At 38.6% G+C, this 26,651-nt stretch overlaps 1 protein-coding gene and 1 long non-coding RNA gene across 2 annotated transcripts in view; one reads left to right on the top strand and one right to left on the bottom strand.

Moving 5' to 3' along the window:
• Positions 1-5,496: 5,496 nt before the first annotated feature.
• Positions 5,497-16,548, bottom strand: LOC140342716 (uncharacterized). Its single transcript, XR_011923133.1, has 3 exons — positions 16,414-16,548; positions 10,323-10,380; positions 5,497-8,570 (listed from the first exon to the last, which is right to left on the bottom strand). It is a non-coding gene; the product is annotated as an uncharacterized lncRNA (long non-coding RNA).
• Positions 16,439-26,651, top strand: part of SMTNL2 (smoothelin like 2) — a gene marked incomplete in the record, with an annotated part of 65,659 nt that continues 55,446 nt past the window's right edge. The window contains 1 exon segment of the mRNA XM_072429056.1: positions 16,439-16,783. Coding sequence (XP_072285157.1) covers positions 16,439-16,783 — 345 coding nt within the window.

Genomic DNA, 26,651 nt, shown 5'->3' with positions numbered 1-26,651 from the left:
GGAGGGGACATAAAACAGCTGCTGGCCTAATGTTGCTGGAGATAGGAGAAGGGCCGCGGAACAAAAGTGCCTGCAGTGTTCTAACTCACAGAGGATTCTGCACTTAGTAACCACAGACAATCTCCTGATGCCTTGCACTAGCGGTCAACAGGGCTGTAAATTGAAAGCAACTTCATAATCAAAGCCCTGCAATTAACCTGAGGGTTACCGAAAAAAAAATTCCAGTATCTGTGATATAAAAATAATCTTTATTGGTTAAGTGCCTCTTTATTTTACTTTAGAAAACACCCACAGAAATTCCAGGCATATCTATGGACTGGTAAACTGCAATATATCAAATTCTGGTTTGTAGGCTCAGATACACTTTAATAACAGAAAACTACAAAATGGCTTATGTAGCATTTATGTGATATCAGTTTTTTTTTGCAGGTGAGGTCTTTTTCTTTACCAGCCTACCCCATAAACAGCAAAAATTGAAGTAAGAAAAAATGTGCCTAGGGCGCAGTTAGCAATAAAACCTTGATGGTGGATTTAACCTTACCCTAACAAAAATAAAATGTTTTAGTCCTATGTGGTATTTGTGTTTTCCCCTTGTTACAGTGTTCTGACAATTCCATATGTTTGACATATGATGAATGATATAGGGAATGGGATTGTATTCTCTCACAGAACTGTGAAGTAACCTAGGCCAGGTGTTGTTAGATTGTCGCTCTTTATATGTATCACTATGTGATTTCCAGACACAAGTGCACACTTGAGTTAGTTCATCTTGTAAGTGAAGTGCCACTTATGTTTTTCTGATGTATCTTGATTGCTTTTCATAGAGAAGTACTCCTATTTTTACTTGTGTTGTTAATCATATCGCCTAATGTGAAAAATAGCTATGTGGATTTTGCTATTCTTAACCAAGGAACAGCATACATTGTACGCTGACAGGCAGTGAAATATAGGACCTACTCACGGTATGTGTGTCATTTAGCAAAGTGTACTTAGAATATGTGCTTACATATCAGGAACATGTGAAGACATAACATTTAGGAGCATTCTTGAATTATGTTGCAAAGAGTAGAGTAAAAGAGAAAGCAAACATAAAGGTAGTAGGGATTTAATGGCTGATATATAGAACTTGGAAGGATGATGGATGAATATATTGTACATAATGAGCAATCCATTAATGTTCTTCTTATTCTATTGCAGCTTAAAAGTCAGTCCTTTAAGTAAAACATTTATTATGATTATCTTGTATTTATATAGCAGCAATGTATTATGCAGCACTTTACAAAGTTCATAGTGTCGCCAACTGTCCCTCAGTGGGGCTCACAATCTAATGTCCCTGCCATAGATATCTACTATTAATAGTCTAAGGAAAATTTCATTTTTGGGATGTGAGGTAAAGCTAGATTGCCCAGTGGAAACTCATGCAAACACATAAAGTGCAGTCAACCTGGCCAAGAATTGAATTAGGTGCCCAGCACTGAAAAGACAAGAGTGCTACCACTGAGCAGTGGCCACTCAAGTTTTATCCTAAGAATGTGTAAAGGCTGCCTTTAATTTCCTGTCTTTAAGAGGATTGTTGTGTACAAATGTTTGCGTGAATATGTTAGAAAATAGATTGGCCATATAAAGGCCTGAAATATAATGTATTTTTTTTCTTAAGCTCATTAGTATATGAGTACAAACGATGGAGCTTGATAGTGTGTTGGAATTTCTCCTCCAACATGATTTTATTCTGAATGATAAAATAAAGTATATACTAAAATTCATAAATAAAACCATCACTTCCCTTTATTTAAGACTTGATGATAATTTCTGAATATTTAGGTTCCTGATATATGAACTGCACTTTTAGATGCATGGACTATTTGAGTTATGACATTTGTCACAGGTTTATTAGCTGAATAAAATAAAAGGATTATTTTCAAAAAAAAAAAGACCAGAATCAAAGCAAATACGAGTTTTTAAACTAGATTTCATATTATTTAAACAAAGGCGGATTATTTGTGAATTGGTACAAGTTCTAAACACTGTAATAGTACCTACAGACAAGATGGGAGTAAAGGGTGGAAGTGACAGTCCTGTCTCTGGACCCTGAGTCAGTTTACCAGACAAGTTAGAAACCTATCCAGATCACTTTTGGTCTTAGTAATATAACAGATAAAAGTTATATAAGAAAAATGTCATATTCAATATCTTGCAATATGTTGCAGCTTGCCAATCTTTACATGTGGTAGTAGCATTTATTTTTCACACTTTATACACACTTCAGACTCAATTTAAAAACTAACACACAAGGATCTGGATATTTGTGTAAAAAAAGTGGTATGCACTTTTAGTTGAGTCAAATAATATTAAAAAAAGAATACCTGATAAAAAAAAATAATTAGCACTTATTGTGTATGATCCTTTACTTTACCTAAACTAATCTTCTTCCCACCCAACAGATGCATTCTTACAAAGATCAGATGATGGATGATTTCCCTGTTTGTTCCAGCATGGCAGTAGATACACCTGAATATTATAACCCTATAGAGTTCTATGGGGCTGAGTCTAAAGGTGGGGAGGGGTAGTTCTTAAGAATTCTATGGGGTTGTAATTTAGGTCAGGGAAGGAGACAAACGTGATAACTGCACCTGATTTGAAACTCACATGGAATAAAGATACTTAACTTGTGTTATTACTTTGCAAATTGGCAGACGAAAAAGGATGCAAGTTGGAAACGTTATTGTTATCTAGGAGGCAAGTGTTTCTCAATAATTGTTTTCAATAGGGAACCCTTGAAATAACTTTCAGGTCTGCTAAAATTTTTATATCCACAGCTCACAGCGTATTAGCTTGGTAGGCAATGGGAAGAATACTTCTTACATTGCTGGCCATTAGGAAGAATGTCACCCTTACAGATAGCCAAAAAAGATCATTGGTATTAGTAACAATGAAATTTCTCATCAAAGAATTCCTAGCAACCTTTTGGACTAGGAAACATTGCTTTAGGTAGATTCAAATACCAATTTAGGTACATAAAAGTGAATGTAAACCCTAACAATGAACTTCTCTAAATTTTTCCTTTTTATGGTCTGTAAAAAATGCCAGAAAAAAGAAAAGTGTTTTGTTCCTCAATAAGTGAAGTTTTCCGACCTAGGGTGACAACACCTAAGAAAAAGGAAAACTAGTCAAGTCACTACAACTAGAGACTAGTTACCTGCACTTTATTAACTATTGGAGTTGAGATCTATTGTAAAATATATTGTAATTAATAAAGGAAAATACATAACTGTATTGCCTGTTTGCTTGGATTTCAGCTTTAAAGCTCTTGGAGGATGTGGTTTCTATGAAATGAGCCCAATGTGTTATTTTCCAGTCTGCCTGGCACGTGACATTCTGACTGCAAGTAACTAGATGTGTGCAAGCTTCATGCAGAGAATTCTATTCTGGGAGCCACTAACAGCTGATACTCACAGACCGAGCATAGAACATCCAACTTTCTAACATCCAGCGAATTGGGAGCTGTACAGTAAGGGTCAATTTACACCAGTGTACAGTGTTATGTCTATGAAGTGTTCCATTCGTACTATGCTCCAGTGATATTTAATGTGAATAGCACCCCAACACACCTTAATCATGCATGTGTGCTATAAGCACTGCAGTGCAATACAATCTTAATGTCTTGTTTGCAGCACTGGACTGTACAGGCTATTTAACACATCATAATCTGATGTGGACAATTGTAGCTACTACCCTACTGGTGCCAATCTCAATCAAAGTAGAGACTGAATATGTAACAAGGAAAAATGGCTGCCCCCATGTATAGGAAACTATAATGGTTCTAATCATATCTCTTGTAATGTTTTAGTGCCCCCCCCCCCATACATACCGTATTTTTCGGACTATAAGACGCACTTTTTCTTCCCCAAAACTGGGGGGGAAAAGTGGGTGCGTCTTATACACCGAATACATGTTAAATATAATTAAAAAAAATCATACTCATCCGATACCGCGATCCCGCGATGCTGCGTGCTTCTTCTCCTCGCTCTCCTCCCGGCTGCAGCGCGTGTCTCCTCCTCCTCTGAGCGAGGAGAAGCCGACACGCATACCCCAGCGATCCCATAAGCAGGCTGATCCAGCCTGCTTACCGGATCGCGAGGGCACGTGTGCCGGCTTCTCCTCGCTCAGAGGAGGAGGAGGAGACACGCGCTGCAGCCAGGAGGAGAGCGAGGAGAAGAAGAAGCCCACAGCATCGCGGGATCGCGGTATCGGGTGAGTATGATTTTTTGGCACAGGGTGATCAGAAGGGGATACATTGTGTCAATGTATCCCCTTCTAATCACTCTGTGTCAATGTATCCCCTTCTGATCACTCTGTGTCAGAGTGATTAGAAAGGGATACATTGACACAGAGTGATTAGAAGGCGATACATTGACACAGAGTGATTTTTTAGTATTTTGTTCAGAATCTTTTTTTTCTAGGTTTTTCTCCTTTAAAATTGGGTGCGTCTTATAGGCCGGAGCGTCTTATAGTCCGAAAAATACGGTAATTTGAAAGCAAAGATAACAAAGACTGGGCGTTTTTTTGCGGCACAAAACGTTTGTATTAATAGTAAAACAAAGTAAATTTTTCACAATTCAAAGTACAAACACTGTATAATCATTTGGGTGGTCCTTCCCATTCAATAGCATGGGGTAGCAGACCAATTAGCTAGACATAGTATACTCAAAATCGTATAAGAGCGAGATCAATAACAGCGTCAAATATCCCAATGCATTTCACTGCTTAAGCTTTCTCAGGGGAGAGCGTTATACGAAATATATCCTCATAGGATGCATGCCTGTTGTATCACCTGCTATATAAGTGCAACAGAAGTTGGAGGTGCCATCTAGCTTAAAATCAATTCAACTGACCCACAATATCCCTTAATCTCAGCGTTTCGTTTTTGCCTACTTACCCACATGAAGGCACTTACCCGCATCTATTTCTAAGGTACTAATAACTGTATATTTAGTTTTTGAGTTTAGAAGGCTTAGTATCAGGGAGCAGCTTTATTATCCCTGTATTTGTCCAACTAGGGTAATTTAACCTATTGGTCCCAGTGTCTATGCTTTCAAAAACATTTTAGGAAATCAAGGTTTTGCAGGAAAATTATCTAAAACATTGATTTACTACTTCCCTATCCAAAACTGAAAAAAATATTGGTTTTGTATACAATACAAACAGTATTGAAAAGCCCTGTTATCCAGTTTTTTTTAAACCCAGGCTAGATATTAATATTAATATTATACTATTGTATAACAGTGTGATATGTTTTCAATTGAAATTAATGGAAATGCATTAAAATATATCTTAATGCACATAAACATGCAATACATACTATTTAAAGCAAAGTATAGTACATGCAAATGGACTAAGGGGACAAAAATGCATGGGTATGGAATAATGATTTAGTACCAGCATATTGGCCCCGTAGATTTAAATGAGTGCATGTTTATAAGGAGGAGTATAGGGACACATAGCCAAAATATAGGCCAGAGTGGAGAGATGATCACCTGTACTGGTTTCCTTTTTTAAGAAAGAAGAAAGGTCACCTACATTACATTGATGTAGGGCAAGACTGTATTTAATAGCTTTATTCAGGTTAGAAGAAATTAAACTATTAAGAGCAGAGTTTCTAAACTAGGGTTCCTCCAGAGGTTGCTAGGGGTTCCTTGAGCAATGAGCAGTTTGGGACTCTCCGGTCAGTTTAAGTGGCCCAAATGATCTTTTTGGTTATCTGTAAAGGTAACATTCTTCCCACTGGTCAGCAACTTAGGAGGCATTCTTCTCACTGACCATCACACTAATGTAGCTGTGGTTGGTTAAAAGATGTTAAAAAGGTCGAAAAATGCTAATTTAGAGGGATCAGAGGTAGAGGTTTTTCTTTTAGAGAAAGTCATATCAATAAAACCTACATGATGCTAATATAATAATTATTTTGTTACTGTTTAGATAAACCATTTTACAAACAGGCTAGGAGTGTTTCCCTATATACATTGTGCCTACTGCACTTCCTGGTCCCAAAGTACACATCTGGATGTTATGGGTATAATTTTTCACATGGTCCATTTAGTAAAAATCGTGCAGTCTCCGAATATTGGCATGAAAGACACCACTAATTCGGAACTAGTGTTTAACATACTTTGAAGGCTTCCATGCTTTTTAATAGACTCACAAATCAGCTTAGCACGATATTGTGTTCCATGAACTTTAGAGAGAGTAAAGGTCTGTCCTAGACAAGGGAGGGCAGCATTTAAAAATGATTCAGCTAACAGATATGGAGACAACTGTGCATGGATTCTTTCATTTATAAAATTCCACTTGTTTGGTATATTGCCTTTTTTAAGGTATACCTTACACAACTGAGCCCGAATGCCCCAGTGCAACTGCCACATATTTTTGTACCTTTTTTCTACTCAGTGCTCCACATCTCCAGCCCCTTTCAATCACCTATTGATTACATTTCTACTTGCTCCAGCATTGACTGCACATCATAGCTGTGGATCAGCTTCCTGAGAGTAACAACAGACAATGCAGTGCACCATGTCTCAACTAGTTTTAGTCTTCTCTATACGTTATATGTAACAGGGGATAATAAAGGAGTACAGTTGTTTCACTATACAAGGAAGTATTTGACTTGGGCTTTCTCAACAGGATCACCAGCTATTTTTTTTAAAAAAAAAAAAAGCTAAATATTTAAAAAGAATAAATTTAACTTTTTAAATCACATTCACATGCCTAAGCTTTAATAAGACCTCCATTGCCTTTTAGGTTCTTGTTAACAGATTGAGATCAGACAATTGCAAACCACCTACTTACTGTCTCTACAAAGTCTGCAACTCTTCTTAGACAAATGGTTTCCACTGCAATACAGGAATTCTGGGAAATATAGTCTGGTAATTTTCCTACCTTGAGTATTACATGGTCATATCCGATTGACCATCCTACTGTGTTGCAGTGAGGAAAGCAAATATCTGTAGTGTACAATCACATTTGTTCCATAAAACAGGAATTCTGTCCATCACTTATAGTAGTATTCAATTTTCAACCTGATTACTAGTAGACTTTGCTTTGCTCAATTTAGAACTTTAATTTGCTTGAACTGATTTCAGCACTAAAGTAGAACTAAAGCTCTGTTTCAGAATTTGGGATCAGGCAGGGCTTTATATGCCAGACGATGTCCCCATCCTCTTCTGTCAAAAATTGTTGAGCTGCGCATGCATGGCATGGTTAAAGAAGATAGTGGCTATTAGTTGGTAAATGTTTTCAATCCTGGACCAGATCTATTGCAGGTTTGCTGGATCACAAGGGTTTTCCCATGATAGTCTATCTTCTCCAGTGTTTGAGACCTTTAATAAATCAGGCCTTTTGTATCTTCTATCCTGTAGGTTCCTCCCTAGCCGTATTATCTCCTCTTTGTTCCATTGTCAGTAAACCAATCTCCTGACTACAGCAGTTTAGTGCCCAACAATACAATAATCAAAATACAAAGGTTTGACACTTATGGCAGCCTCAGAGTTAAGCCGCATACACACTTGCATTTATAGTCGTTGGAAAGGCTCTTTCACGATCCTTTTCAACGACTAACCACTCCACGCTGCATGAACGATGCTGTACATACAGCACCTTTCTGCTCTATGCACAGGGGAGGGAGAGAGTGACGGAGTGGCACCCCGCTCATTACGATCGTTTGTCGTTCATCGTCCGTGGATCCGCCAGGGCGGTCGTTCGATGAACAACCCGCGCTGTACACACTTCAGATTCTCGTCCGATATCGGCCCTGAGCCGATTATTGGGGCAAGAACCATTGGAAGTGTGTACGTAGCCTAAGTGTGTCCATATGAAGTTAAACTAATAAACATGATGGAGTGAAAATCTCTGAGATCTGCTGAGATAGAACACCTCTCTTACTTAGCATTGTTCCCATTTGATGACAGGAAAAATCTATTGGGGAATTGTCTGACATTAAATTTTTATTGCAATTACATAAATTCTTAATATTTGATGATCTAAGCTTCCTCCGAACAATCAGAAGCTGGGGTGCATGGCTAGATTACCAACAATTCTGAAATGCTCTATATTTACCCATTTGCACAGTGATTACATTATCATTATATCATTATGTTTTATGGCACTATATGCACTCTGTGATTAGTGAGCACCTTATTGATGGATAGTATTTTTAATTAAGAGCCCTTGAGGGCTTCTGCTTATCCCATTCCCCTCCTGCACAGATTAAAAGCAGGAATTCAAAGAACTTGGGTGGTATGTGGGCACCTAATTAGCAAAACATCCAGTGTGTTTAATTACTCTAAGGAATGTTACTTAAACAACAAAAGAAACCTTAGTAAATTAACTGAAAGTAACTTTTATCAGGTTAATTGGATCTTTTATGTATTTGATAGATGTATAGACATTTTAAACAACTGAGTTCCTGATGTTGTTTGTTTTGTTGCATGGAGATGCTTGAAGATGAGATCTTCATATCTTTCTAATTTCCAAAAATGTCATCAGCTTTTTACAGAAGATTTAAACCATGCAGGTGTTAGCTGTTAAACATTGAAAAAGATGAAAGAAAAATCAACACACATATCTTTAACAAGTGATTTAATATACACACATATAGATTTATATTTCTATAGTTAAAACCAAAAATTGAATATAGAAACTAGTAGTGTTTCTTAACCAAGGTTGTGTGAAACCCTAGGGTTCCTCCAGAAGTTGCTAGGGGTTTCTTGAGCAATGCACACTTTGTGCCTCTTGGGTTAATTTAACTGACACCAATGATCATTTTGGCTTTATGTAAAGCTGACATTCTTCCCACTGATCACCACACTAATATTCTGTGATCTGTGGATATAGCAGCTATAGAAGGGGTTCTCTATGAACTAAAAGTTATCTCAAGGGTCCCCCCATGATAAAAAAAAAAGGTTTAGAATCACTGTACTAGCAGAATACAAAAATCTATTACAAGGATGTCAGGCTGATTTGAGTGAACACAATCTATCACCACCATAATTAGAGTGTCCAGAGACAGTAAATGGTGGTTGGATGTGCATGGATGGTTTCATGGATTGCCTAAGCCCTACATATACATTTTGGAGATAAGTGAAATTTTTTTCACCTATCTAAAGTTTAGCAAAAACTTCCCTTTTTCTCTAGTCCTATAGATGGAACAGTGAGTGAGATACAATCTCTGCAAAATTAGTGGGATTCTCTTCTTAGACAGTTGTCATTTAAACAGTTGTCCCTATTGGAAGATTTCCATCTAAGCAGAATCTGTGCCAACAGGTCATGGACTTGTGTTGATGGCATTAGCTTAACACTGGTTTGGAATACTTCTGCTATAATCCAGTTTTGTATTTGCAAAGAATTGTGAAATCTAAGCTTGGTTACTGTTACAGTGGAGTAGGGTAAAGCAAAAAAAGAAAAATTAACAGGCATTCGAATTTTTCTAGCCAAAAGTGCAAAATAAGTTTGGCAAAGCCTTCCATTTTTAAGTGTAACAAAACTCTATTTTTTTAATAAAATGTTTATCTACACACTATTACCTTGCCTTGATGGCAGTCCAAGGTCAGGGAATGAGAGTATCTCTGGAATGGGACTTTTTAGCAACTAGATATGGAAGATAGTCATTTTTTAACAGGGAACATACAAATACCTTTTATTTAATAAAGGCAAATGTTTCTTTCTCTTTGCACAGCAGTGTAGTGTGAATTTTCTTTTATTACATCTAGGCTGTACTATTGTTTTACAATGGGGAGGACAAAGCAGTGTGTCCCCCATTCATCCTCCCCCCTTCAATCTCCATAGAATAGTAGTCTGGTCAACAGTAGCTGAATAGCTTGTCTGTACAGCAATCCTGAAACAACCTCTGACAACAAATATAGTGAAACTTCTGCCTATCTGGGCATTGCATCAGTGAAACTGAATACAAAGTATATTGTTATTAAAAAAGCAAAAGATTAAAGTGTTAGATTTGTTTGTTTTTTACAGCTCACTTTGTAGTACTATTTCTAATCTACTGCAGGAAAATGAAACCTATATTATTACTCCTAGAAGTATAAATGTGAAACATGTATTCGCGTCACAAAGAACAGAATGCATTCTAGATATTTAATACCAATATTATAATAAGGATTTATTACTATTTTGTCCTCCAGAATTTCCATTCTCCAATGGTTTAGGATACACTACCATTTTGGTGACAGCAAACTGTAACACAATGCAGTGATTGTGATGCAGTGTACACACTCTGATAATTTGAGTTTTTCTTTACTGGAGTTGTAAAATGAACTTACATGTATGAAGATTTCACATTAGGCTGCATGTGATCTGTCCCTGGGCATAGTGCTGTAACTGTGGATGGGACAGAAGCACAATGATAAGTCTTTGGGAAAAATGTGCACGGAGTTTTTAAAACATAATAAAGAGGAATTAAAATTTCTCATTGGAATTTCTATATATAAAAAAAAAAAAAAAAAAAAAACATAAAAAAAGTTAAACTACAGTATAAAAATAAATTACAGTTACGTAGTTGTCAACACCAGCACACAGCTACATCCATGTCTCCCATGGCTGCCATTAAAGGGTGGAAATGTTGTGCAAGCTGTCAATCAGTGCCCGTGCCTAAACAGAGATCATTGCCAGCATCCAACAATCTCCTCCCCAAGCCCATGTTGTGTGACAGCTGCTAAAGGAGGCCCAGAACTGTGGCTAATTAATTGACTGATTTATGTATTGATGTTTTTTTATTTAGTTGCTATATGCATGGTTTTTAAGAAAACTCAAACTTGAAAGCAATTAAAAAAATATTTTATATAATATTATCCGGCTGGCATATAGAGCAATTTTCTTTTAAAGTTAGTAGGACATTATGAATGTTTCATTCTAAAGGGGTAAACTGGAGTTTCACAGCAGTTTTTATCTTTGTATACAATCTTTGGTTTATAAAGAAAATCAAAGTATCTTTATCATTTTATACATGATAAAGCATTCCCAGAGCACTATGGATTTGTCAAGATACAGTATATCTTTCAATCTTACTTATTCACTTGTGTATGTGCTTTTACAGTAGCTTGAGCCATATAAACGATGCAATTATTCTTTCACCTAATTACACACTGTAACAAGACATGTAAAAAGAAGCCAAGGACTCTGCTTGCAATCCAAGCAGCTGATCCAAGGACTTGACACTATCCATATGCAATGTTTTCAATTTATTTACATATATTTTAAAGCTGATTGTAAATTAAATTCTTTCATTTTGTAATGCAAGCAGAAAATAATCTCTTTCCTGCATAAACAGGAGAACAGGTTTTTGTGTTTACTTTGTGACCCCAAGAATTGTAAACCCTAGTGAATCTAGGGCTATGGTGTATTAAAAAATATTCCATTATAAAGAACTAAAATAGATATTAGAATGATAAATTAGTCTGAAGATGTATGACACCAAATGTCCTACTTATTTGTGTGTTAAGTTATTTTTAACTCAATTAACTTGCTGAAAAATGTATTTAGTACAGACTGATATGTGTATATGTAGAAATAGTGGAAAATGTCATATATTGTTACCAGAACATTAGCCAGCTAGGCTTTAATTTGGGATTTATCAGCCAATGGGTCTGCTGAATTTACAGAACTGTTATAAAAGCACAGCCAGATAGCTATGCATCTATGAGAGATTACTTTATGTCTGAGACAAGGGGTGAAAATAGCAAGTGCACTTTTTCTTAACACAACTAACAACTAAAACACAAAACATTTTATTTTAACAAATCTAAACTTAAAGTTAGCTGTATTCTTTTAAACGCGAAGGAACATGCTTATTTCAAGGAAAAGTTTACTAGGCACTAATAACCTTAAAATGATAAAAACAAAAAAGTTCCACAGCAATAAATATACTGGCAGCCAATTAGTTGTGCGAAACACAACTGATCCACATTCTGCCAGCAGCAAAAACTAGTTTATTGACAAAGCCAGTGACCCATACAGAACTGAAAATAAGCAGAACTGTTGTCCCACATTACAAAATGTATTTACAGGACATAACAGAAGCAGTTTAGCTGCTGGATTCAGCGTGCAGATGCCACAAGCAGACTGGGACTGCCAGATCTGATATTTTCAGCAAAAAAAGAAAAAAAATTGCACAAAATTTTTACTGCGCTGCTAATACACTACTAGAATATACCTAGAAACTGGTCCGAACAGGAAAAAGGCTGTTAAGCGGTCATTTATAATAAAATGTCTAAGGGGATGACTGCTTACATTTCTGGGAAAGTGTTCAGTTTAAAATTCACACATTTATGTTTTCATATGTTTTCAAGTGACCTCTTTAAAAAAAAAATAAAAACGTGGTCTTAACACCATATCCCAGGAGTGCTGGATACCTCTGTACCCTGCCCTGTGCATAAATAGATACCTTTGGATTTGCCCCACTGCCATCTTGTACTGGGACTGATGTCTTCCATCTTTATTGTTTGGTGGCTAGAATAGAATTTCTGTACATGTGTGCTGGAGCTACAGTATCATTGCATTTATTTGTATGAATGGGTTGGGAATGTACACTGCACTAAAGTTTTTTTTCACTATAGTTAAGAAATTAGGACATTAAAGCCGAACTAGTTCCAAATTTGCAAAAAGCCGAAATAGACAGGCAATGTTCCTTCTGTAATAAAACATACTTACCTGTCTGTTTGCCATCTTCTTTAAAAAAAAACCCAATGCTGGTATATACTAGGTATCCCAGTATCCCTCAGGGCTGCTGGGCCTGAATGACCTAGTTACGTCATCCTGCCCCAGCCAATCAAAATGATCAAAGATCAGGAAACATGGAAGAGAAGAAGATGGTGGTGCCCATGACAGTACGTGGACAGGTGTGAGTATCGGGGAGATGTGTTTGCTGACATTGCCTTAGCTATAGTTCTGTAAACTTATGAATGTATCCTGATTACAACTTCCTTATATCTTGATTGCATATTGAGTGAATCCAGGTAGACAAAATAGAAACTGGGGGACATAATCAAATCAGTTGGCCTAGTATTCGCATATATACACAGATACACCCTTGTACATAATTTGCATAATATACTGACTGCTACAAAAATGAGCATATCTGTGTGTTAAAAAAATGCTTCTTAACTATGTTCTGAGATAAATGGCATCACTAATTAAAGAGGAACTAAACTGAAAACAGCCAAAAAAAAAAAAATACACTTACCTTAAATCCCGCAGGGCAGTCCAATCCATCCGGCGGTGTACTGCATCGTCCCGGAATCCGTCCCAGAGCCAGCGCTCCAGGCACTGCCATCTTCGTCTCTTCTTCTGGGTTCTTCATCCTACGTCTCCTGACCCAAGCGCGAGATCGGGTGACGTAGGATGGAAAAAAATTTGCTGATCTCACTGCGCATGCGCAAGATCAGCAAATTTCTTTCTTTGCGAGAAAAGGCTCCTTCTGCGCATGCCCGAGATGCTTGGGCATGCGCAGAAGAAGCACTCAAGAGCCTCCTGGGATGCTTGACGTAGGTATCCTGGGAGGCTTTGCGCTCCCATTCATTCTCGATCTCCTAGGCGATGAGAATAAGGGGCGGTCCTGCACCATTTTTTTTTTTTTTTAAAAAAGCACTTTAAAAAAAAAAAAATGAATTTTTACTCTGCATAAAGGGGTTGTCTACCCTTTTTTGTAAAGTGCAATTTCTGAGTTTAGGTACGTTTTAAGTGATCACAGTTGTGTATAACAGGGAAGACTTCAAACCGTCACCATTTAGCTGCACTACCATGTAAAATTTGCACTTTGGTTGCACAACAGATCCAAAAATAAATGCAAATGTTTTTCCATGCAAATTGCTTACTAAGAGGGGTAGAAAGAGAGGATATAATATGGAGGAATAAGACACTATGTACAAAGCAGGCGCATGCAATGTCTGGCATTATTACCTAAATGCAGTAAAAACGCTGATGAATGCAGATGAAATACTGGATAATGGAGAGATGTAATAAAATAAGTAGAGTAAAGGGGTGTGGGACATTAGTTGTTACAAAAAGTCAAGAAACACTATGTGTAATACTGAGGTATGAGGCACCGTGTGTTAAAGGGAGGCACAAGGTATTGTGTGGAACTGAATGTAGTAGAAATAGAACAAGTCTGTAAAAGAGAGGGGTATGGCTTTGAGTATAGAAGATATGGGTGACATAAGGAAGAAGTGTAAAGCTGCGTACACACGGCAAATTTTTCTCGCCCGATAATCGGTATCGGCCAATTATCGGGCGAAAATCTGCCGTGTGTACAGTCGGTCGTCGTCCATCGTCCGACGACCGTCCTGGCGGATCCATGGACGATGGACGACGACCGATCCTAATGAAAGGGAAGGGGAGAGCGCGCAGCAGGGTGCCGCTCCGTCGCTCTCCCCCTCCCCTCTCCATAGAGCATGAACGGTGCTGTATGTACAGCATCGTTCATGCATCGTGCAGTCTTTTCTCGTTGGAAAGGATCGTGAAAGATCCTTTCCAACGAGAAAAATTGCAGGTGTGTATGCAGCTTAAGGCACTGAGTATAGAAGATAAGTAACAAAGTGAGAGATAAAAAGAATTGAGTATAGTGGACAAGTGTGATATAAGGAACTATGTTTAAAGGAGAGATATGATGCCCTGCATGTACATGTATCAGGGAGGATGTATGGCACTTATTATAGATAGGGGTGACATGAGACAAGAGGGAAGGCACAAAGTATAGTAGGTATGACATGAAGGAGGGGTATATTTAGTATAATAGAGTTGTGTGATATTAGGGAAGGGTAGAAAGCAATTAATATATTATAGATTTGTCACACAGCAAGAGGTTTAAAGCACCGATATATGTTGGACAGGTGTGAAATGCAGTGGAAGGTATAAGGCACTGAGTAGACAGGTATCGTATGAAGAGAGAAGTATAAGGCACTGAGTAAAAAGTTATTATGTGAAGGGAGAAGTATAAGGCACTGAGTAGAAAGGTATCATGCGAAGGGAGAAGTATAAGGCACCGAGTAGACCGATATAATGTGAATGAAGAATAAGGCACTAAGTAGACAGGTATCATGGGAAGGGAGACGTACACGTCAATGAATAGAACCTAAAGCCCCCTTTAACAAGGTGACTCCCAGATATCCAACCATGGGGAATAAGTACAGGGGTACATATTAGTATCATTGACAAGTACAGCCCAGAGACCTTGCAAGCCTGGACCATGGGAACCTGTGGTCACAGCTGATTGGAGGCACATGGGTGCAGGGCAGGGTTTAACATGCAGTGAGAGGTATAAGGAACTTAGTACGAAAGTATGACATAAGAGGAGCGGTATCAGGCACTGAGTAGACAGGTATGACATGAAGATAGGGGTATATAGCACTATGTGTAGTAGGTGTAACATGCAGTGAGAGGTATGAGGCACTGAGTAGACAGGTATGACATAAAGATAGGGATATGAGGCACATTGTGTAGTAGGTGTACCATGCAGTGAGAGGTATGAGGCACTATGTGTAGTAGGTGTAACATGCAGTGAGAGGTATGAGGCACTATGTGTAGCAGGTGTAACATGCAGTGAAAGGTATGAGGCACTATGAGGTATAAGGAACTTAGTATGAAAGTATGACATGAGAGTAGCGGTATCAGACACTGATTAGACAGTGCTTTATACCCCTATCTTCATGTCATACCCGTCTACTCAGTGCCTGATACCACTACTCTCATGTCATACTTTCATACTAAGTTCCTTATACCTCATAGTGCCTCATACCTCTCACTGCATGTTACACATAGTGTCTCATACCTCTCACTGCATGTTATACCTACTACACATAGTGTCTCATACCTCTCACTGCAAGAGGTATGACGCACTGTGGTATGAATGACTGAGTGTAGTGACTGGGGGGATAACATGGAGTTTGTCTGTACATGATGATGAAGCATGGTGACATTATAGAATATATAAATTTCCCCACTATCAGTACACGGTATCCCCATAGCAGGCAGGGGGTCAGTGCGGGTACTCTGTGTCAGTACCGGAGGGGTGTGCCCGGTCTCCTCCTCTCGGTGGGGATAGATAAGGAGTGTATATTTTGGCACAGTCGGTATTCCAGGAGAAGGCAGTGCCTCCCCCTCCTCCGTCCCTCCCCCGCCTGAGCATCTCCTTGCAGGCAGTGCGGTGTATTGGAGTGCAGGAGCCGCTCAGCTGCCCATAGTCACCCGGCTCTGTCACATTCCTCACCTTCCAGCCATCATTCCCCGCACACACCGGTACACCTGCACACAACGGAAGTGACCCGCACCACCTCCCCGCCGGTCACCCATTCACCGTGCGATGCTGATCGCTGCTCCCCGCCACTAAAGTCACTCCGAAGCCCCGAGCTCTGCCCGCACCTGTCTGTGCCCTCTGCCTGCCAGCATGGATCCGGGGGTGGAGGTGTCAGTGTGGCCGGCTATCGGCTGCAAGAGTGTACCGGAGGAAGAGCATGACTGCCCGCTACAAGGGACTGTCCGGGGGCTGCAAGCCGAGATGGAGGAGTTCAGGCGCGGGGTGGAGAGCCAATTGGAAGACGTTCTGCGCCTGGCGGGGCCGCTCTCCCGGTCTGTCACCGACCTGCAGTGCGAGAACCGGAGGCTGCGGGAGCAGGTGGAGAAACTCAGCCGCCAGGTGGAAGTACTGAGCCGGGCGGCGGGGCTGAGCGGGGACGGGCAGACCAGGTACTCCAGCCACGCGCTGCTCTCTGTATCCAGCAAGACGGCACAGGTCAGTCGTAGGTGCGCCCCCTGCTGGAGAGGACACAGCACTGCCACCCATCACCTCAGTGTCTCTCCAGCATGGCCCTATTTATATCTAATTGCTGATAGAATATTCGTTCCTTCATCTATTCCTAATATTTTATAAACATGTTTAGACTTTTATCAGGATTTAGTTTTTGCTGTCTGTGTTACCATGGAAATTGCACTAGGACAGGAAATGAGGGGAAAACAAGTGTATGAAATATTTAAAAACAACAAAAACCTGACAGATATTTATTTCTTTATGTCAGTCATACATCAAGGAAGAAAGTATGTCTGGGGTCATACACACACGTGACTGCAGCATTGGGGGTAACAAGCAGGGGCAGACACGGGGGGTGCAGCATGTGCCACTGCACAAGGGCCCTCCTCATCCAACAAGGGCCTGCATGGGCCCCCTAAGTCAGTTACACACCGGGGCCCACTGTTGGTACGTCTGCCACTGGTAACACGTCTTGGTGCCCTGCAATGCTCTTCATTTTGAATGGCACCCATTGTCAGTGGTGCATGCATGTTATAAGTGTGGAGCCGCACTTCACAACAGTACAGCACATTTCAATTACACGGGACCTTTTCTTCACCATGAATGTTTGATGACAGGGGTCCTGTTAGAATATTAGAATGATATATACTGGGCTATACAGAGGGTTATAGACACAATTCACTATTATTATTATTAATAATAATAAACAGATTTTATATAGCGCCAACATATTACGCAGCACTGTACATTAAATAAGCGCCAGTATTTCCCATTTGTATGTATTGCAGATTTGTGTGTATGTACAAATGAACGATTTGATGTTTATTGTTTGGTTCAACAAGATCTCAATCTTTTCTTTCTACATGTCCAACCTTCAGCCCTTCTTTTCATAAAGACAATATTACAGCTATTAAGGATGGTCATACAACTATGCAATGATTCAATCCAAATCGAAAGAAAGGCTATTGAAAACTAGGGCATTCTTGATTATTGTTTGATTCTTTTATTGATTAAACATTTATCAGATTTGCCTTTTTTGCCCAATTGAGTACTATAAACTATGAATAAACCAGTCGGGGTGCTCCCTAACAGCAGCTTATATTTTAAATAGACTGCCTTAATGCAACGCATGCATGCACTACTGCACGCCAATAGTGTAATCCCGGCCTTATTACACTACATACCCCATTACAAACCAAGCAGCATGTGACCTTCAGGAATAAAACACACAATTATAATTCAGGCAAGGATATTATCACTAAAGAAACATCTGTTGCAAGTCATGTAAATTGTACAGACTGGGTAATTGAACATTTTCTAGTATCTCTTTATCTCTAATGTTAAACACTGAGTAATCCTATAATAAATACAAAGTAATAAAACACATGTGACAATAACATGCTGTAATATTTATACTTTGGAGGCTTTTTGGAGAGTCTTTTGCCAAAGTCTGGTATTTATAAAAATGAGTAATAAGACAGGTGCATTGTCTCAATCTGTCTGTACAAGCCAAGAGTATCAGTTTGGACAAAACATCCCGTGACCCCAAAAATGTCAGCATGTGTACACGTTCAGATCCATTGTACAGTATACTTACATATTCTGGTTTCTGCAAAAGTTCTAATTTATCAAAAACTGCACTGCAATAGGAATCTTGACCATTACAACAGGCAGAAAGGACTATTCATAAAGTGTAAATAGCTGCGTGTGCCACTTTTTTTTGTTATTGTGGATTTTTTTGTCCTTTTTATAAAAGCATGCTTGAAAGCTTTGCTCCCCATATTTGTGGTTTATTCCTAAACGTCATTCATACTATATAACAGATCTGCTTGCCATGCGTTATATTGCAATGCACAGCCACAAGCGTTGCTGTCTGTTTCTGATGCTGACCCCCCTTTATAAGAATGAATTAAGCTGTGCAGAAAAACAGAAAGAAATGCATGCAGTGGTGCTCTACAGCACATATTAGAAAGTCAGGCTTTGCTTTCTAAGCAATGTCTAAGCTTCTCATGTATCAGACAGTAGTGAGACACAGCGCCTGATTTCTTAAAGCGCTCCAAGGCTGAGAGGATACACTTTCACCAATGAAGCTGGGAGATCCAGCAAACCTGGAATGGATGTCATTTGTTATTTGCTAGCCATTGTTGTGAATCCTGGACCAGATACATTCCAGGTTTTCTGGATCACCCAGCTTCACTGATGAAAGTGTATCCTCTCCAGGCTTGGAGCGCTGTAATAAATTAGGCTGGCAGTGCATTGCACATACTGTGAAAATTATCAGACCCAACCAATTTTATTATTTTTGAAATGCACCACATATATAAAGAGGTGTAGACTTGCAAACAGAACATCATCATGGATTGTAAGGTTCTAGATCAGCGCTTCTCTACCAGGGTTCCTCTAGAGGTTGCTAGGGGTTCCTTGAGCAATGAGCAGTTTGTACCTCTTAGGTCAGTTTAAGTGACGCCAGTGATCATTTTGGCTAGTTGTAAGAATGACATTCATCCCACTGGCCTGTAATGTAAGAGGCACTCTTCTCACTGACCACCACACTAATATACAGTGAGCTGTGGATATAGTAATTGTAGCATGGGTTCCGTATAGACCTGAAAGTTATTTCATTTGTTCTGCCAGGTCAATGTAATTGCTTGTAAAAGCTCACGTGTAAAGGGTTTTTATCTGGGATATGTTTATTTTGAACTTGATTCACAGCTTACAGTATATTAGTGTGATGGGCAATGAGAAGAATGCCTTGATGGACTTTTTGCAACCTAACTATGTACATAGGTTTTTTGTTTGCATCTGATCAATGTAAAAGTGAAAAAATCATTAATTGAAGAATTGGCAAAACATAAGTGAGTACTGTTCATGTCATGTTTTATTGTGAAGTTAGATTGGAATTATCAGTAGGATACATTATTTCCCAATAATTGGAAAATGGTCATTGGAGCTACTGTTGGCACTCAGAATGGGTCAAACCCTACTGATGGATGGAAAAGTAAGTACTGCTCCAATGTCATAATAAAACTTTTAGCATTTTTTTGTGGTTCACATCCCAGCTTTGCACAGTAAGTCACTGTTCTTTGGATGAATGCAAAAAGCTAAGCTACACCAAGTGTAAGGTGTCTTTGATTGTGCAGAAAGATAGGATGGAAAGGCGGCAGTAGACAAACTGAGCACAAGGTGGTGGGACAGTCCAGCAGAAGTTACATTAGGTGAAAAGATTATATCTAGCATATAGAGCTTAGTGTTGTGGCAAAGACATTCTATTATTATTATTATTATTATTATTATTATTATTATTAATATTATTAATAAACAGGGTTTATATAGCACCAACATATTACGCAGCGCTGTACATGGAATACAAACAGTAACACAGGAGGAGAGGAGCCTGCCCCGAAGAGCTTACAATTTAGGAAGTGGGGGAAGTAACGAACAATAGGAGGGGAGATAGGAAAAAAGTAGTACCCACAATGTGGTCAATGAGAGATTAAACTGGTATGGAAGTGGTATTCACAGGTATTTAGAAATTTTAGTATTCATATGGGTTGCGGGTGTTTGAGGTTTGTTTCATAGTTTTGATCTGATTTAGGTTTGATGTGCCCCATAAGTATAGTGGAATTTAATAACAAGCTTTTGGATTTTACATTTTGCTTTAATATCAAGGATTTTTGTAACTATTTGCTATAAACACAATATAAAATAGGTATGAAAGCTTAGTTCACTGGAGTGTTTTAGTTTGGATTGACATTTATAAGTCCCTTGGGCCTTGGACTTCTAATACGAGACCTGAGTGAAAAGGTTTCAGAAACAATTCAGGTTACATATGTTTTTTGCTTGTGATGTTTATATTCTGCAGCTCAAATGTGTAATTCAATACCTTTTATGCTTCTTTTCCAACAACATAGACTGTGACTGTAAAAAGTCTACTTTTTGTTACAGGGTGACAATGCTTTATCTCCTAATTGCTTATGGAAACCATAATTTAAGACAATAAACCAAAATATGACACACAACTCTTTAACAATGTTTATGCCATTTATTTCATGTTAACAGCCAGGGCTGCGAATCTTGAATAGGCATTGAAAGTGCTCATTCACCCTTGCAGAAATTTTCCAAGACATTTCATCATGCAACTCATCATGTTATTGCTTAGGAAGATCAGGCAATACTGTTAGTAAGGCTGATCAGAACCACCTGTTAATAAGAAATAGCTGTATAGCTCTATAGCATTGTTATCTTCTCTGGTGCAATCCATATCACCATCACTTAGAGGAAAAATCCCAACTCTTCCCTATCAGTATGGTCTTATCTGCCTCTGTCCATAGTTCTTAGTGAGAGATCTACTTATCCACCATAAGCCATTAAAAAAGTACCCTAAAAGTTTACAAATTACATATTTCATCTTTGAAAGTGTATTTCCAGTAGACCGTTTTAAAGTTTGATAACACACATATGCATACCTTAGTGTCCAATTAGGAAAGAATGTGTTTTTTGTGTTTTTAAACCCCGGAGTCAGCAGATGTAGCTAGGAAAATCTCACACTGGTTTCAGTTCCATGTGATGGATCTGCTGGTGATGAGTCCCAGATGCCTGCTGGGAAACATTCAGAAGAGGCTTGTAAAGGTCAGAGGCCTGCAGAATATTACAGTGTATGTGTCGGCTGGAGTCTGCAACCACTGCAACAGCGCACAGCTCCGCTATATCATTCTACAATAACACAAGTGTTTGTTGCAAAATAAACACCACTGCCCTCTGTGGGAGACGAGCAATGTTCTGAATATTTAGTCAATTCAAATTATAATCAGATTATCAGCAGTAACCTCTGGCTTTCATTAGGTGTCTATAGCATAAATCTGTATTGTAGATTAAGCTATCACATTTCAGTGGGTTACCCTGATGAAGTTGTGTAGACCCATGAAAGTTTACAGGACATGTTTCAAGAGTGGCCAGTGCGTTGGCAGTGTATTGGTTTACTAGGTGTATTTTAAAATATTTATCCTTTCTTTATATTTTTTTTTAATACACTTCTGTTTTGACAATTATAATAAGTATAAATTTGTATGTAACCTCGTCAAATGCAAGGCTCCAAGACTTCTCTAGAGCTGCCCCAACTCTCTGGAATGGTCTTCCTCGTCCTATTCAGCTTGCTCCTACTTTCTGCTCATTTAAAAGAGCACTCAAAACCCATATTTTCAAACTTGACTACCCGGCTTCTTCTGTCATTTGAAACCCTCACTACTTCCCACCAATCCATATCGCCCCTCCTATTGTGTGATACCCCCCCCCACCTCCTAGATTGTAAGCTTTTCTGGGCAGGGTCCTCTCCTCCTGTGTCAATGTGTGTCTGTCATTCACAACCCCAATATGTACAGGGCTGCGTAATATGTTGGTGCTATATAAATCCTGTTCATTATATATTAATAATAATAATAATAAGGAAATGTATAGTTTACAAACTAAAAATGTATAAAGTTTTTTAAAAGAATTCTATTTTTGTCTTGAAAATTCCATAGGTAAAAGAAAAATACAATATTACTAAAGGGGTAAGGGCTCACTTGCATCTTCCTGCTGCTTTATGGCATTGAAGCAACTGCCTATACACCCTGACAAACGTAAAGACAAGCATGACCATTTTTTACTACCATGCATTGTGGCACCCTTCAACACAGGCGGGTTTGGTGCAACAACGCTTGCTATAACAGTATTGCAGCAATACAGAGGATTAAATCTGGTTTAAAGATTCAAACTCCGGCTAAATCTGGCTGCAATACCTTCAACCCAGAGATGTCCCTCATTTATACTTGTTTTTCTATTCTAAGACATGCTTAGTCTTCTGGGTTGAATGGTATGTAACTTCATTGAATCTAGAAAGATACTTTGTGTGCATGGTCTTATGTTTGTGTGTAGAGCTTTAGAGTGCCATACACTGACCTTATATTTATATTTTTAATATTATAATAGGATTTATATAGCACCAACATATTACGCAGTGCTGAACATTAAATAGGGGTTGCAAATGACAGACAAATACAGACGTTGACACAGAAGGAGAGGACCCTGCCCCGAAGAGCTTACAATCTAGGAGGTGGGGGAAGTATCCCACAATAGGAGAGGAAATATGAAATGATAGGAAGTAGAGAGGGTTTTAGGAGACAGAAGACGACAGGTAGGCAAATTTGAAAAGGTGAGTTTTGAGGGGTCTTTTAAATGAGCGGAAAGAAGGAGCAAGCCAGTGATAGGACAGTCAAATGTTGGCATAGATTAGATAGGCTACAAATATAAATCACTATGCTTGGTCCCATGAAAATGTCTACTTATTGTATAATTATATGCATTGATTAAATATGAAAAAAAGATATTTGAAACATTAGCACACTGATAGATTTGCTTTTCCCTGCATGGGTAAAACACTGGTACATCAAAACAAAATGAATATGTACAAATGTAAATAGTCTTTATATATATTCTCATGCAAAGTCAGAACATAACTGAATATAAATGAAAACCATCCATAGCACACTGAGAAATTAGACTGGGAGGGGAGGACTGTCTTGAATTGAAGGCTGTTGTAAGAGTATCACAGAACAGTCTGAAGTAATCAAATGGTTATATCTAGAAGTCTCCTCTTGTGTCTTTCACTGCTGGACATTTGGCATGGAATTCCTTCCTTCCTCCCCCTTTCATGCCATTGTTAAAAATAGCTGACCACTTTAAGTAGCCCCCTTGCTTGGCCATTGTGTCAGACTGTCCTGCAGAGAGCCCAGGCAGAAGCTTGTTCTCGTCATGTCCTGTACGTTTCAGGTAAGCATTAACGTCTCCGGTCAGCTGACGTAATGGGATGTATGTGTATTTCCTTAAGTAACTTTCCTGGACTTCTGATCAATGAACATGGGATTCTTCTGCCTATAGCTGATGATTTTAATTTGAATATTTTGTGAAGGTGTATCATTTCAGGGATTTAGAAACAAAAGTTATTATTATTGTATAAAAAACTTTATAGGGTTCCAGCTATGGTACATAACTATAGATCTAATCTGTTAGAGAGAAAGAAAATGAGACCTAAAAGGAATCACAGGGCAGATATGTTTTATTACCTGTTCTGGTTGGAGAAGGACAATAAGACCTGCTTAGTGCAATGCGAAGTCTGATTTCTTCCAGTTTTTAGGGAAAAAAGCTCTATTGTGAACATACATAAATTGCAACTTTAAAGTCTCAATGTATATGTACAGTATGTGAATATATGTAGAATTTGTGTTGTAAAAATGGCCATGAAAAGTGGACATGGACAGTTGTGAAACATGATTTTTTACATTTAAAGGTTTCATCCAAAGTATCTTTTAAGAACCATATAACTTGGCTGTTTTAAGATCCACCATTAAGTGTCAGGAAATTGTTATTGCTGGTGAAAGAAAAGTGTTCACAAAAGAAGATTTAAACACGATTTTCAAAAATTTTGTTATCAGCCCAGTTTAGTATAATGCATGAATCTTTGTTCTGTTAAGAGGTATAATTATGTTGCAGTTGTGCTTTTATTTACATTAGGGTTCTTTAGCTGTTATTTGTGTTTCTTTGGAGCTATTTTAGTGACATTCCCAGACTGTTTAACCCTTGGGCACACTGTGTTTCCTGCTGGGCACCTGCTGTGCTTCCTTTATGTGGAGCAGTTAACAAGTGTTATCAGTGGTAAACAAGGTTTATTGAGACTACTGTTTTATGGATATCACAATATATCCTTTTGCTCAGCACATTATGGTGTTAATTATTACACCTATATAGAGTAGGTAGATCAGTCATTGGGAGCATTGACTTTACTTCTGCTAATACAAATACAGCCCTCAAAGCACCTACAGACCAGGATTTTCCTTAAAACAGAACATTTTCTGATTCTTTGTAAACCAAACCTTACTAAACGTACTCCTGTCTCTTAGAGGAATACTTAAAATGTGTGCCAATCTTGGCCCTTGAGGGCTGAAGTTGGACAGCCCTGCACTAATGGTAAAACCACCTGTTCCCATGTGTAGGGATTATGAGAATGAACACGATGTTCATTGCGAAAGAACATTGGAAACCATGCTAAAATTAACCCACTTAAGAGCAGAGTAAGCCAATAGGGTACAAGGTCGCATGACCAATTCCATGCAGAAAATCTATATTGGTGCTTTTTTTTTAGCATACTCATCCGCTATTTTTAAAGATGGCCTCCAATATTATAGTAGACAAAAACTATCTTGGACCTGTTGCTGTTTAAGAGCACTCTAGGCCAACCATCAAGAATCCAAACATAGGGTTGGACTTAAAAAATAAACTATTATAATCCAATTTTGTACAATTATCCTGTTTTAGCAAAGATGTAGTGAGCTTTGGACTTGCAGATTTAATTTTAGTGCTGCTTGTATTTACCATTCCTTCACTAACCTTGCTCATCTATTTTGCAAAAAAAGGTGCCTGCTACTTCTGGGAATCATGTGGTTCACTACCCTTTCTGCTCCCCTATGCTAGGAAGGTTTTTCTTTGCTCTTGGTGGCTGAAAGGGAAGATGAGGGAACAAATGATAACCAATTGCTTAACCTATATAGATAAAGCTATGCTTTGCGGTAGTATTTAAAAAAAACAAAACAAAAAGTGCTTTCTACCAGTCTGTACCTCGAACATTCAGAGCAAAGCTACTGGCAGAACCTTTAGCATCTGGCACTGTGTATGTGTGTTGAATCCTGGTGCCCCAATGCACACTTTGGTTGCACCCTGTGGCCAGGATGTCAGTACCATGTCCTGTAGTAACATAGTTGACAGGCTGATCCTGGAGTTGTGTTGAATGATGAGGATTCTGTTGGCAATCTGCCTTGCAGAATAAAGATAAATATGTAGGGATTGTTAACTATAAATTTAACTCTCATACATGTTAATACTGAATTAACAATTTGAGAATGGATAGTAAAATAAAAATAATAATAGGCTGAAATTCCTAACTTTTGTGGAGAAAGTGCACTCAAGACCTGTGCACTTGATCTCAATGTGTGTACTGGAGCGCCAGATCTGTTCTGATTAGAAGATCACGCAAACAAATTTTAGGTTTTAGTCCACTTTAATAGGGTGAATCATAGTTACATAATTTATAAAGCTACAGCTAGCACTTTTACTACAATTTCAGTTCAGTATTTCCTGCTTGCATCCAAATAGTACAAAAGAGTTCTTGTTGTTTCTACTACTAGCATTTAAAAGTCAATGGTTGTGTAAGCATGGCCTTGGTTTGTACAGAATGGGGTATTTTCTGACCTTAATTTTGGTCTGTAAGAGTACAATATACACACAAAGGGCCTTTTTTATTATAGCTCACCAAGGCGGGAGAAGATACACTTTCGTTAGTGAAACTGGGTGATCCAGCAAACCAATCAGTCATTAGCTATTTGTTAGCAAATGTTTTCAATCCTGGACCAGATTCATTCCTGATTTGCTGGATCACCCAGCTTCTCAGATGAAAGTGTTATCCTCTCCAGCCTTGAAGAGCTTTATTAAATCAGGCCCAAGGACAAAAAAAGGAAAGAGAATAAATAAAAGCCTAAAAAAATATCTGATTGCCATTTTGCTGTGTGTTCCAGCTGCTGTGCAATTTGCCTGTGAATTTTCTGTCAGCATCACTCAAGCCATTTGACTTATCCCTGTTGGCTTTGCTGTACGTGCGTGTAGTTTGAAGTTATATATACACTGCCAAGTTTGTGAAACTGCAGCTTTGATTCATTGCTAGTGAAGACTGCTAGAACATCATGTATAAAAGCTAGACAGGAGGCAAACAGTCCGTTTATCCTGACGGCTCACTTTGTTTAATAGCAATATTAAGGTCATTCTCTCT

The sequence above is a fragment of the Pyxicephalus adspersus genome, chromosome 1 (assembly GCF_032062135.1).
Source record: "Pyxicephalus adspersus chromosome 1, UCB_Pads_2.0, whole genome shotgun sequence".
Taxonomy (NCBI): domain Eukaryota; kingdom Metazoa; phylum Chordata; class Amphibia; order Anura; family Pyxicephalidae; genus Pyxicephalus; species Pyxicephalus adspersus.
The sequence above is the reverse complement of the archived record's forward strand: the minus strand, read 5'-3'. Positions and strand labels throughout refer to the sequence as shown.